Source organism: Capricornis sumatraensis, chromosome 1, assembly GCF_032405125.1.
Source record: "Capricornis sumatraensis isolate serow.1 chromosome 1, serow.2, whole genome shotgun sequence".
NCBI lineage: Eukaryota > Metazoa > Chordata > Mammalia > Artiodactyla > Bovidae > Capricornis > Capricornis sumatraensis.
In genome coordinates, this window is record NC_091069.1 from 33,077,812 (window position 1) to 33,093,216 (window position 15,405).

The 15,405-nt window shown below is 36.3% G+C and overlaps 1 protein-coding gene across 1 annotated transcript in view; it reads right to left on the reverse strand.

The window, feature by feature from the left end:
• The window catches only part of ASXL2 (ASXL transcriptional regulator 2), a 107,319-nt gene that overhangs the window by 57,277 nt on the left and 34,637 nt on the right, over nt 1-15,405 (reverse strand). Inside the window, exons 2-3 of the mRNA XM_068977773.1 lie at nt 8,070-8,152; nt 4,365-4,367 (exon numbers count right to left, since the gene is read on the reverse strand). Of these exons, the coding sequence (XP_068833874.1) occupies nt 4,365-4,367; nt 8,070-8,152 (86 nt within the window). The remainder of the gene's footprint in view (nt 1-4,364; nt 4,368-8,069; nt 8,153-15,405) is intronic.

Consider the following 15,405-nt stretch of genomic DNA (forward strand, 5'->3'; position numbering starts at 1 on the left):
CTCATCTCTGAGGTGCACAAAGGACATTCCCCATCAACACAGCAAAGGCTTTATAGAACTGAATCCCTGCTCACACCTCAGACTAACAAGGAACAGATCCAAAACAGCAAAGCAAAGGCTTTAAAATATGAAGTGATTATCAAACTAACACAGAAGAGAGAACATGTGGTCTGTGACTAGCTGGGCTATTTACTGTAAAAAAAGAAAGAAATCAGTATTCTACAGAAGCTTTTAGAAGAAAAACAGAACCTAAAACAATATATTATTCAAAATATCCAGAATACTACCTTAAATTTCTCAATAATCTAAGGTTCAGGAAAATGTGATAGATTCTCAAGGAAAAAACAATCAACAGTTTCTAATTCTGAGATTACCCAGATGCTGGACTTAACAGTCAGAAACTTTAAAGCATTATTACTATATCCATGCGGCAAAGATAACTTGAAATAAATGGGAAGACAGAAGTTTTCAGCAAAGAAACAAAAACTATTAAAAAAAAAAAAACAGAAACACAAATTTTGGAATTAAAGGATATAATATCAGAAATTTGTAAAATTTCACTGGATGGGCTCAGTGGCTGAATGCAGAACAAAGTGTCAGAGCATGTGACAAAGGAACAACAGAAATCATCCCATCTGGAATACAGACAGAAAAAGGCTGAGGAAAAATGAGCACACTCATGACACTGGAAGAAGACAAAGAATGTAGTGAAGAAAAAATATTTGAAGAATGGCTGAAAATCTGCCAAATTTGGCAAAATATATAAAGCTATAGATTCAAGAAGCTCAGGGAATGCTAAAGAGATTTAAACACAAACAAATCCACACCTAGATATGTTTTTTAAAAAATCAAACTGCTGTAAACTAAGCAAAAAGAAATGATCTTGAAAGCAACCAGAGAAAACAGTGTATCAGGATTACTTACAGGAGGGCAATAATTGAAACAAGCATGTACTTCTCACCAAAAACCATGGAGGTAAGAAGGCAGTAAAGCAACATTTTTAAAGTACTGAAATACAAGAGCTATCAATACCAAATTCTGTATCCAACAAAAAAATTCTTCGAAATGAAAGCCTCCCCTCCTCTACCCCTCCCAAAGGACATTCTCAAAGGAAGGAAAACTAAGAATTCATCACCAGCAGAGCAGTTCTTGAAGAAATACTGAAAGGGAAGTGTTTCAGGCTGAAGGGAGACGATACTGGAGGGAAATGTGGAACTTAAGGGAAGAATGAAGAGCAAATGAAATGGTGAACATCCGGGTAAAAATAGTCTTTCAGCTCTTTATGGCCAGAAAGCAAATAATAACATCGTCTGGTGGGGAAGTCCATGTGTGAGATGTAACACATATGACAACTATAACAGATAGAGGGTGGATAAAGGGACCTAAATGGTTGTAAGGCTTCTACATTTTATTAAAGACAGTAAAATATTAATCCTAAGAATTCTGTGAAAGGTTGGGTATATATTACAATCACTAGAGCAACCACTATAAACATACAAGAAGAATAACACCAGGGATAAACAGGGTAATTACAGAATGATAATAGGGTCAACTAAGAGAATTTAATGCCCTTAATGAATATGCACCTAACAGTAAATATTCAAAATACTTGAAGCAAAAAACTAAATAACCGAAAAGAGAAATAAAGACACAACCATACTTGGAAACTTCAACACCTTTCTTTCAATAATCAATAAAACAAATAGACGGGAAAACCAATAATGGTACAGAAGATGTGAACAACCCTGTTAACCAAAATGACCTTACATTTACCGAACACTCTACCCCCAAACCAGGAGAAAACATACACACAGGCTTTTCAAGCATGTATGGAACATTTAAAATCCCAACAGAGACCATATCCTCATCATAGTCATAAAATGGATTTTTTTAAGTGGAAAAAACAATGACAATAACAATAGAGAAAAAGCAAAGAAACAAAACTCTGGTCGCTAAAAAAAAAAAAAAAAAAATTAACAAATCTCTAGCAAGACTGATAAAGATAAAAGAGAAAATAAAAATCACCAATAACAGGAACAAAACAGGAAACTCCCCTCGAGGTTTGATCCCTGGTCGAGAACTAAGATCCTGCATGCCAAATCTTCTTTAAAAGAGAAAAATATTGAGAGAGGGAAGATATGTTGAACTGAAAAGGAAAAAGCCACCAGCTTTGTGGAGGTAATATCTCAGTTGACTTTGAAAGATTTCAAGATTCTTTTGTAAGAGATGAGGATAAATGATGGCTTAATGTCTTGAGTACAGAGAAGAAATTTCAGATCCTAAACAGGCAACAGCACTGTACCAGTTTAGCTGGGGCACAGATGGAAAGAAATCAACTAAACAAAAGTGGTACATGGGACCAGTCAATGACCTGTTATTCAGGAAAAATTACTGACGCTTTCTGTGCCAGTTATCGATTTATTGAGTTTTAGCTCCAAATCCAACCTTCTTTGCCCTTCTCTGTGATAATGAAGTTGGATTCTAGAAACATTTCTCCTTTGCCAGCTGGCTCAATGTTACCTTTTGTCAGTAGAGTGCTGGGAGGACACTGCAAAAAGAAAAAATGGGGTCTTTCCTTTCTGGTTTTAGTGTACTCTAGCCTGCTTCTTCTTGAGCTTGCAGCACCCAACAGTATGAGGGACACTCTATAGTGGCTCACCCTTCAGCAATGTTCAGCAGAAAGCCTAAGGGTACCTCCCTGGAAAATTCTGCTGGTGGCTCAGCTGGCTCCCCAGCTGAACACCCAGCAGGAGGCTTTCCAGCAAGTTCTTTTAGTACCCAGAAGGTGGCCTCTGATGCGCCACCTCAGGCTATGGCACCAGAGAACTCTGTCATTCACTGAACCAGAGCCCCACCTTCTCCACGGAGAGCTGAATCTGGGAACAGGAAAGTTATTCTTTCCTAGGGCACACTGCCTTAGTCCTACAGTTGCTTCCCAAGTCTGTAATTACTGTATTCGATGTTATCTTTACCTTTTAATAGTTAATTCTTGGTTACCAGTTAATATCAATCAGTTAATTAACAGTTAACTTCCTAACTTCCCTGTTAAACCATGTATTGGTAGCTTCTGTCTACTGACTGGACCCTGAGAACTACAGAACTATAACTCAAAGATAGGTATCTTTCACACACCTAATTTTAAAAGATTAAAAAAAAAAAGAATGCCCCAAGGCCCAGAAACAGCTCAGAGAAGCTGCGTGAGTATATTCAGGAGGCTGGAGTCTGAATTACCTCTGGGGTTTGTATGCATGCCTGATGGGATACTTTGCAATCACAGGAAGTACTGACTCCAGTGAGGAGAAAAGAGCAATAGAGGGGAGGGGAGCACTGAGTTAGCCTTCCTGTAAACTGGAAAATCTACATCATCAGACAAAAAGGAAACATGTTAAGTGTTTTAAAGACTATTTTAAATACTGATGGCTAAGGACAGACATTTGCTACACAAGTTACACTGATTCAAGATAAAATAAAACCCTGAATAATTTCTCTTAGAAACTGAAGTAGTCAAATGGTATCATGTCTCTCAAATGGATACATGTCTCTCCAAATCCTTGATTTCATTTGTAGTGTCTTGAGAGGAAAACAAAAATAGTTATCCTTTTAATATTTAGAGTCACATAAATGTACAACATGATCTAGAACCCATAAGCTAAAGTGAGAATGGGGGTTTTTCAACCAAGTCAACCCAATAAATAAAATCTTTACTCAGTGAACAATACTAACTTTAAAAAGGAAATGATATAGGTAAAAATAAATGATTAAAAGCTTACAGAATTTTTTGTAAAGGTTCTGACAGAACTTCAACTTTGGAACAAGCAATTCTGTGTCAAAGAGCTCAAGACTAGGGAACTATTGCCCAGTTACCATTCCTATGTAAGTTAAGAGAAAAAACAATTAGGCTGTATTTTAGGCATGAAAAATTTAACAAGGGTGAGAAGTCACAACAAATTTTTAAAAACCATTTAAAATTTTCTGAAATAACTATTTATTGGCAAATAGTACAGAAACTTTTTTTTAAAACATGACCAAATACCCCAGGGCATCTATCTAAATTACCAATAACTGTTACAACCTAAAAAGTTCCAAATTCTTTTTTTAAAAAAACTTTTTATCTTTTCTTCTTCCCAAAGGTTATTCCAACTCTTTTCACATCTTCTTATCTGTTCTCAACAGAACTAAGCTACTTTTAGAATACTCCAAAATGTTCTTTTCACCTGAAACAACAAAATCCTTATCTTCTTTCTTCCCTGGGACTTTCCTGGGAAACTCTTATCTTTAAACGGGATTCACTTAGGAATTAAAAACAAACAAACAAAATGGAATGCATGAAATCATAAGTTATTGTGAGGGGGAAATTCACGGACCTTCTTTTTCTGTTTTCTAAAATGCTGGTATGTTTTGTAGTTATAAGGAGCATTTAATTCAAATGTTATAATATTCTAAAATACTGTACATGTTTCTAATTAATTCATTCAAAATTCCATACTTTGGGTAAATGATTTTCAATCTTACCACCTAACTTCTCAAAGGGACTACAATCTTTCTCAACCAGGAGCCAATCACTTCATTTTTAATACTTCTTTTTGTTGACTGGTTATGGTAAAATATATACATAATATACAAGTTACCATTTTAACCATTTTAAGTGTACTATTCAATGGCATTAAGCGGATTTGCAATGTTGTGCAACCATTACCACTATCCATTTCTAGAACTTTTCATCATCCTAGAGAGAAACTCTGTACCGATTAAACAGTAAGTCCCTATTCTCCCTACTCTCAGCCGCTGATAACCTCTATGCCATCTCCTGTCTCTATGAGTTTGCCTATTCTAGGTATCTCATGTATGTGGAACTGTATAATATTTGCCTTTTTCTGTCTGCTTATTTCACTCAACATGTGTTTAGATATCTATCTATATATATATACATTCTTTCATATTCTTTTTTAAAATTTTTGTTGTATTATAGTTGATTTACAATGTGTGTTACTTTCCATGTATAGTTCAGTGAATCAATTATACACATACTCACTTAGTGTGTTTTTAAGGTTCATCTATGTAGCATATATCAGAATCTCACTCCTTAGGGTTGAACAATATTCCACAGACTGTATATACCACACTTTAGTTATCCATTCATCTGCTGACAGATATTGGAGCAGCATCCATTTTACTATATTTTAAAATGAAACAATATAGTAGGAAATAACCAAAATTAAGCAAGATTCTTCAAAATGGGGGGAAGAAAGAAAATGGAAAAAGTGGAAAAGCTTGTATTAAGGATTAAGGAATGAAAGTAAAACTTTAAAAAGGAGCACAGCTTCAATAAGCAAAGTATCTATTTCATCTCATAATCTACCTAAAAGGTCTAGAGATTGTTAAGACTACCTACCATGTGACATGTCATGCAGCAAGAAGGTAAGCTATAATTACATGTGAATATGACCTTCCAATCACTGATACTTCATATACTCATTAACAAGTAGGTTAGCAATGTCTATTGCTGCCAAGCCTGGGGGGGAATGGGGGAGGGGAAGGAGAATGCCAAGTGGATGGAGATAATGTCCTGCCTTCATGGAGCTACTAGCTTAATGTAAGCTATAGAGAAGATACATGATTTTAAGACCAAAACAATATGCAATTTCAAATCTTAAGTCCTATGAAAAAAGAACACAGAAAATAAAAATGGAAAATGTGATCTATTAATAGATCAGGAAGTCAAAGATCTCTGAAAAAGACATACTCAAGTTGACACCTGAAAAAAATAAGAGTTAACTGAGTACAGGGGTCAGCATATACAAAAGCTAGGTGGGAATGCCCATCCCTACAAAACGGGAAACTAACAAAAGTGACCCCTCTCCAAAGTTACGGGAATGGACAATATTGCACTTGAGCTGGAGAGAAGATAATAAGCAAAAGAACTGAGAAGAAAAGTTTACAGAGAAAGAAAGAAAATTAGGAACGTCTGTGGATACTTCAACTAAGGAAACATTTCAAGAAGGAAGTATTAATAGCAGTCATCTGTGTTAAATAATGCTGAACGGTAAGACGGGCAAAACTAAGTTCCGTAATCCATTCTGAAGGAGATCAGCCCCGGGATTTCTTTGGAAGGAATGATGCTAAAGCTGAAACTCCAGTACTTTGGCCACCTCATGCAAAGAGCTGACTCATTGGAAAAGACTCTGATGCTGGGGGGGATTGGGGGCAGGAGGAGAAGGGCACGACAGAGGATGAAATGGCTGGATGGCATCACTGACTCCATGGATCTGAGTCTGAGTGAACTCCGGGAGTTGGTAATGGACAGGGAGGCCTGGCGTGCTGCGATTCATGGGGTCACAGAGTCGGACACGACTGAGCGACTGAACTGAACTGAACACAATGGAAGTCACTGGTGACTTTAAAAGTACTGCTTTGTGGTCACATAACTGTATTACCACAATAGCTTAATCAAGAACAGCTATTTGTAAGTTGTCACTAAGTGAAGCCAGAAGCTATTTTTGATGACTCCACCATCTTGCTACATTTTTTTAAGTTCTTCCTTTTTTTTTCCCCCTTCTGTTCTTATTTAGTATTCTTTCTCATTCACTGTTCCTGCCTACTCTCTAGAAATAATAATGACAAGTTTACAGCCACAGAGCCTTACTATGTTAGAGATGGATGATCCTGCAATTGTCATTTAGACCTAGGGCATTGTTAAGAGTTTGATCTCTTTATACCAGGTTTCCTGGTCTATTTCCTCAGTGTGTATCAAAAGTCTAATTTTATGAAAAGAACTGATATCTCTTGCTTATTCCTATTCTAGAAAATTCTATAGTGTCATAAAAAAGATATTAAATGCCTTAGCAGAATTTGTTCCTCAAAGTAACTAAAATCACTATCATTTTCTCCTGTAGCCTATACAAATATCTAGGATTACAATATTATGCTTTAATCTTAATCTAGTAAGTCTAGTCAAACTCAAATAAAACTTTTGAATAATGTCATTGATAAATTAAGAGTGATTAATCTTTTAATAATTTACAAGAAATATGTTTAAAGACTCATTCTTCACACATTTTAATGGTTTAATTTACAAATGTTCACATATTTTTCAGAGACATATTAATTATTCAGAGATAAACTTTTACTTCACATTTATCTCGAATGTGCAATGGCTATTCATCAAAAAATATAGAATCCATCTACAAATATTCCAATATAGCTCACTATTTCTCAACAGCAACGCCACTGACATCTGAGCTGAACAATTCTTCCCTGTGAAGGGCTGTCCAGCACAGTGCATGAAAGACACTTAGCACCCTCGTTCTGTTCCCGTTATCACCATAGTGCTCCCTCCTTTCTAGTCATGGTGATAATCAAAAATAGCCCCCCAAAATTCTGAACACTTACCCTATGGCCGTTACACAAATTTCACCCCTGACTGAGAACAACTAGTAGCACAGCAACCTCTTTCTTGTAATGAAAATGTCTCTAATGTAGACACCCAGATTTCTGCCTTAACATATAAAGTATATTGAACATAACTTTAACATTTCTTGATGACAGAGGGTCTTGACTATGAACAGTGACTATTATGTCCTGTTGTAATATAATAAAGCTCTTAGAAATTAAAGTGTGTTTTATCTTTGGTCCTATAATAATTGACCCTGGCTGTTTTATTTGAACATAAGACTATTACTTAAAACACATACTGCTTTACATACAATTCTTTTTGGCCAAGGTTATTTTTTCCTAGACTATATCTACTACACCTACCATTCTCTGAACTGTTTAGAGTATTTTTTATTTGCTAATGACCAAGCTTATTACATGAAAAGATGTAGATGAAAATGGCTCCAGGCTTCCTAAGAATTAAAGTGCATGGGTGTGGTGATAGCTGTCTTATAACAAATTTTTTCTTACTTTTGGTTTTTTACCCGTGCTATGACTGAAAACTCCAAAGATCTGAATTCAATAAATTATAAATTAATAAAGCAATTATTACTAAATAATCTTTGAAGACTGCTATATACTACAAAATATTCTAATTGAGTATTATAATTATTACAAATAACACTTAAATAACTCACCTGATTTCTTTTAGTCCTTCTCTCTGGATAACTTGAAGAATTTCTTTATGACTCATGGGTGTATTGGGATATTTTTCTAAGACCTGAGAAACAAGTATATAGTAACAAATTACTTACTTAAATTCTTATAATTACACATGTAAACTATATTTCTTATTCTTACTATAGCTATGTATTAATTTCATCCAGCACATACAAATCCAGAGAATTTTCATCCCTTAAATTTTGGGATAATAAATGAAAAATTAATGGGACATTCTTTAAATAGGACATTCTTTTCTTCAGTCACAAATCCTGAAGCAGAAATGAGTCAAAAAAGATTACTAATTATTATGAATTCATAATATGAAATTATGCTTACTCTCTGCCTTCAACCCCACATAACATAACTACCTATAGACTTACTGGAAATAGCTCAGAGTATCCACCTTTACATTTCCAAACAAAGTCTAGTACATTTTGGATGCTCAGTAATTTCTTAACCAAAATAAATGAACAATATAATGAAACTAAACAGTATCTGTGTTCTGGTAAAGAGGATATAAGCAAAGTTTATCCTGTCTCTCCTCTTGAATATGACTAAAAACCTGGACAGAGTACATGGAGCAGCTAGTTATCTGAGGACTCTGAAAATGGAAGCAGTTGGTTTTGAGGAGGAAACCAAAACCAGAAGTACTACTAACTCAGCAGTGAGTTTCCTGGTTTTATTTCCCCTAGGATCACTCAGTCCAAACTAAAGCAGCCCCAATTCAGAACTGCACAGTAAGTGCAGACAGAAATGGCTTCAAAAGAAGTCTTTCCTTTTTCTGTCTGAAAAGCAGTCAAGGGGGCCCCAAAAGGCAAGGAAGATCCTCTTGGTTTTTTCCCTTTCTCTCAGACCCCACTCCCAAGCAATTCAAAGGCAGCAACTGTGGCAGTGATGATACCAGCAGTGACTGGACAGGGACCTAAAACTTCAAGAAAGCAGATTCCTTCCAATCCTATGAATGTGCTGGGAATTCCTAAGGTTTATATCCTTTTTCTACCATCCTGTTGCTTGGCATCAAAGGCAGATGCAGCTGTGGAAGTGTGTAGCAAAATGCTGAAATGAAAACATGAGTTATTTAGCCATAGGACTAGGAAGAAAGTTCTCTAGGAGCCAGAAAGTATCAGGAAACTTGTAAAAAGAAAGAAGCTCAAAAAGTGACACCAAGAAGTTCGACAAACACTCCTAGGGTCACCCAAGAACTAAGCATATGTGGACACGACCCTAAACACACTATCAGGTTCCCAAAGTTAGCACTCAGTGGTGCATATGCAGGACAGACAGAAACAAAAGTTTTAAAAACTAGACACTAGAATTTTAGTGCACAGAGGTTAGGCCGAAACTTGGGTCCTGAACCGAAAAGGCCAAATGCCTGCTTAAAAAGCACCCCCAATCCCTCAAAATAAAGTACCAACAACATTCTCCATAGGACTCAAATGAGTCAGTATCAAAGTTTTACTGCAACAGAAATGTCACAAAAGGAAAAAAATGTCTAATATACAAACCCAAATCACTTGACATATGAAGACAGTAACTCAACAAAGGAAAAGACAACCTACAGACAATAAACTTGAGATGACACAAATGCTGGAATTTTCAGGTAAAGATTTTAAGGCAGCTATTATAACCATGCTGCAAGAAGTAAGAGGGGAAAAAAAAAAAAGAAGCGAGAAGACTATTCTTGGGGGGAAAAAAACAGAAGTATTAGCAAAGAAGTAAGGTTGATTATTGGAGGAGGCAATGGCACCCCACTCCAGTACTCTTGCCTGGAAAATCCTATGAACGAAGGAGCCTGGTAGGCTGCAGTCCATGGGGTCGCTAAGAGTCAGATATGACTGAGCGACTTCCCTTTCACTTTTCACTTTCATGCATTGGAGAAGGAAATGGCAACCCACTCCAGTGTTCTTGCCTGGAGAATCCCAGAGACGGGGGAGCCTGGTGGGCTGCCGTCTATGGGGTCGCACAGAGTTGGACACGACTCAAGTGAGAAAATAAAAAAAAATAAGGTTGATTATACTATTGTGTGTGTACCTGTGTGGTGTATAAAACAAAATTAAAATTAAAAACTAAAAAATACAATCCAAAGTAAAATCCAAAATTCTCTGGAGGGGCTCAACTGCAGAATGGAGGTAACAGAAGAAGAGAATCAGTGAACCTGAAGACTGAGCAACAGAAAATATTCAATTTGACAGAGAGGAAAGTTATAGGGGGAGAAATGGGCATGTCACCAGAGTCCCAAAATGAGAAAATAAAGAGAAGCATGCACAAAACATAAACAACAGCCGCAAAAGCTTAGCAAATTTGGTGAAAGATACACACGTACAATTTCAGGAGAACCAATTAATCTCAAACAACATAAATTCAAGGAAATCTATACACAGATATATCACAACCAAATTACTGAAAACCAAAGAAAATTTTAAAATCTTGAAAGCAGCCAAGGAAAAACACTATTTCACTTAGGAGAACAACAATTCAAGTGACTCATGTGGGTTTCTCATCAGAAACCATGAAAGGCAGAAACAGTGAAGCACATTTTTGAGTGCTGAAAGACAAGGACCGTAATTTAAAAATTCCTGTCCAGCAAAAATATCCTCTAAGAATGAAGAGTTTAAGATATTCTTAAAGGAAAATGAAGAATATTTTCCACTAACAGACTTGCTTTAAACTGCTTTCTTATAAGTCAATTTTGTATTCCTCCTCTTCTTTTTATACAAATTTTAGGCAGAAACTCTCTTTACCTGAATCATTTTCCATTCTTAACCTGGAACCCTTGGCAATTAGTGGATGAAAGTGAAAGCTAAAATTGAAACAATCTACATTAGACTATCAAAGGAGTTATCAATTAGCACAGCAATTGTATCACAAACAATAGATATGACTTATGTAATAGACATCACTTGAAGTCAGATATCTCAGATCAGCCACTAAGGTATCAAGACATGATATCAGCAACTATCATTTATAAAGAAGACACAAACAAGTGCTAATCATTCTCTCAGTTAAATGTCTCAGCAATCTTAAAAGGGAAGCATCATTACTCCCATTTAAGAAGTGGGATAACTAACCCTCAGGATAGTTATCTATTGTTATAGATAACAAATCGTAAATTTGCTAATAGCTAAGCAAATTTCCAAACATAACGCAGCAAGGTTAAGTGGGAGTCATAATTCAAACTCAGGTCTGTCTTGCAGCCTACAGCGTACTGTGTCCTGTGTCTACATCTCCTTCCTCATTTGCTTAACCATAAAATCCAACAAATAAACTTGTTTACATCTTCCATGACCTCTCTGCTACATCAGATGTTATTAACCTTTCCCTCTTAAGATACTGCTCTCTCCAGACTCTTTTTTTCTAAAATGTTTCTCCGTAGTCTTTCTGTTGTGCAGTTGCTAGGCCATGTCTGACTTGAGATTCTATGGACCATGTAGCCTGCCAGGCTTCTCTGTCCAAGACATTTCCCAGGCAAGAATACTGGAGTGGTTGCCATTTCCTTCTCCAGTCTTTTTCTGTGACCACCCCCTAAATATTTCATAAGTACCATTTTAGAGCTTTTCTTTTTCACTCCAACTCTCCCTGAATAAAATCATCCATTCCCAAGACTTCATCAGTCACTCCCATTTTGATAAATGAAAAGCAGCAGCACAGTCTGTTTATAACTGCTTTTAAACATCAACCTGTATGTTTCATCTCAAAATTAACATGCCCTAAATTTAACTACCTTTATCCAACTTAAGATCTATAACAGAAAACTGGACCTGTATTTACTATCTATATATTAAAATCATATAAAATTACTAAAAATGGAGAAAAATACATCATGGACACAGATAGCTCATAAAAGAATTAAAACAACTGAACAGAAAATATAAAGTAACATTTGCATACTGAAATACAGATAAAATTATATGATGTTGGAGATGTGCTTCAAAGTTATAATGAGGAAATTTAGATAGAGATTAAGTATTGCAAGGCAGGCTATAAGTCAACAATTATAGAAACTATGAGATGGTACAAAAATATTCATTATATTATTGCTGACTTCTATGTACACATTCAATATCCTATAATAAAAATGTATGGAAGAAACAACAAAGGATGTTTGATTTCACAAACGATCAAATGCAAAAAAAAAGTCACATTTCAATGGTTTTTTTCCCTGCTACTTTGGACAGCAAAAACATGGGAATAATAAAACACCGCCACGAAATGGATATGTACACACAATCCAGTGTACAAATTCAATTTTATTCAACTTTAAACTATTGATAATATAAGAAAATATTCATTATGTTACTCAAAAAAAAAGTTTAAAGGTTTCTTATCTAATAAAAAGATATTAAGAAAACCAGTATATTTACACAATTGAATATTATATAGCTACAGATGAAAAAAAAAAAATGTGAACTCAAATCTAGGTGTGGAATGCAAGTACCGGACAACACAATGTGGGGCGGAGTGACTTCAACCCAGATTTTCAAAAGTCATGAACAAAAAACACACACACACACACAAAAAGTCATGGACACATCCCTCTTTGGCCCTTCCTCAACCCTGTCTTGAAAATGAAGAAGACAAGTCATTCTGAACCATACAGACAAGGACACACCCTAAGAATGGTGGACTAACTACACCTCCAGACAGCTGGAAGGAAGAATAATAAACTTCCAAATCATTTAAGGAACTGTTATATGCAGCCAAAGCCATATCTAACTATTCAGTTCAGTTCAGTCGCTCAGTTGTGTCTGACTCTGCGACCCCATGAATTGCAGCACACCAGGCCTCCCTGTCCATCACCAACTCCCAGAGTTCACCCAAACCCACATTCGTCGAGTCGGTGATGCCATCCAGCCATCTCATCCTCGGTCGTCCCCTTCTCCTCCTGCCCCCAATCCCTCCCAGCATCAGAGTCTTTTCCAGTGAGTCAACTCTTCACATCAGGTGGCCAAAGTACTGGAGTTTCAGCTTTAGCATCATTCCTTCCAAAGAACACCCAGGACTGATCTCCTTCAGAATGGACTGGTTGGATCTCCTTGCAGTCCATGGGACTCTCAAGAGTCTTCTCCAACACCACAGTTCAAAAGCGTCAATTCTTCGGCACTCAGCTTTCTTCACAGTCCAACTCTCACATCCATACATGTTGGTACAAAAGTAACTGCAGTTTCAGCCATGAATTTTAAATCATTATTAACTAGGCTCAAACACATCTTTATTAAGCAAAATAGGAACCATTACAATCAACACATTTTTGTCAACAAGAAGTAAGTTTGTTTATTTATTATTCCTGTAGCATAAAAATCCATGCTTTGGGATTCGAGGAATTCTTGGAAAGCATTTTCTGCCTCCTGCTGGTTGTGGAAGCATTTTGCCTGCAAAAAGTTGTCAAGATGCTTGAAGAACTGGTAGTCAGTTGGCAAGGGGTCAGGTGAATAATGCTGGATGAGGAAAACTTCATAGCCCAATTCGTTCAACTTTTGAAGTGTTGGTTGAGCGATATGAGGATAGACACTGTCGAGGAAAAGAACTGGGCCCTTTCTGTTGACCGATGCCACCTGCAGGCATTGCAGTTTTCGGTTCATCTCATCTATGAGCATATGTAATGGTTTTACCAGGATTCAGAAAGCTAATAGGGGATCAAATGGGCAGCAGACCACCAAATAGTGACCATGACCTTTTTTTGATGAAAATTTGACTTTGGGAAGTACCTTGGAGCTTCTTGCTCCAACAACTGAGCTGGTTGTCACTGGTTGTCATATAAAATCCACTTTTCGTCGCACATCGCAATCTGATAGAGAAATGGTTCGTCGTTGTTGAGTACAGTAAGATAAGACAACATTTCAAAACAATGATTTTTCTGATTTGCAGTCAGCTCATGAGGCACTCACTTATCAGCTTTTTTCACCTTTCCAATTTGCTTCAAATGCCAAATGACCATAGAACGGTCAATTTCTCCTGTAGTTTTCACAGAATCAGCTTTCACGACTGCTCTCGATTGGTCGTTGTTAACTCCCAATGGCCAGCCACTGTGCTCATCTTCAAGGCTCTTATCTCCTTTGCAAAACTTCTTGAAGCACCTCTGCACTGTACATTAGCTAGCAGTTCCTGGGCCAAATGTTATTGATGTTGCGAGTCGTTCTCCGCTACTTTATGACTCATTTTAAACTCAAATTAAAAAAATCACTCAAATTTGCTTTTTGTTTAGCATCATTTCTATAGTCTAACATAAAATAAACAGCAAGTAATAAGTATTAGCAAAAAAAGTGAAAAATGTGCATTAAAATGATGTATAACATAACCACATTTATTTAAGAATGTATTCCAATATGAAACAGCAAATTTCAACAATGTAAAACCGCAATTTCTTTTACACCAGCCTAAATGACTCATCAGTCTATTCACATGACAGTTAAGTAATCTTCCTAAAATTTAAGTTACATATTCCTCTGATTTTTAACCCCTGTCACTTTTTAAAATATTAAAATCAGAAAAAAATCTGAGTTCCTAATAGAGTTTAAGAAACTCTACGTGAAACTTTCATCTCACTTTTCTCACATTACCCTCGTGCCCTTTCTCAAACATAACCAATTCATTCCTAATTCAGGGCCTCTGTTCTTGCTCCCTCCCCTTGTAATACTTTTCCTCAGAAATTCATGGACTCTCTCCTTCACTTCATTTCTTCAGAGATATTCTGACCACTCTAAAATACACTCAGACACTCGCAAGCAACACCACCCCTACAGACACACAATTTTATTACTTTAGCCAGATTTTCCCCCTACCTTTACTGAAATATAACTGACAACACACTGTGTAAGTTAAGGTGTACAATGTGATGACTTGATATGTGTATATATTGTTAAATGACTGCCACACATTAAGGCTGACTTAACACATTCACTGTCTCACATAGGTACCTTTTTTTGTATGTGGTGAGAACATTTCAGATATACGCTCTAAGCAAATTTCAAGTATATAATACAGTATTGTTAATCACAGTCATCATGCTGAACATTATATCCCCAGAACGCATTTATCTTAAAATTGCTAATTTGTATCCTCTGACCAATATATCCCAATTTCCTCTACCACTCAACCCCTGGTAACCATTCATCTACACTCTGTTCCTGTAAGTTCAACTTTTTTGGATTTCATATATAAATGAGATGATGCAATATTTGTCTTTCTCTGTCTGGCTTATTTAAATGCCCTAGACTGCCAATAATACTAAACATTAGGCAAGAGCTAAACTTTACAAAAATATGAAGCAACACTAAGTTAAATGCCAAGGCTTCACTCCCTATAAAGACACTT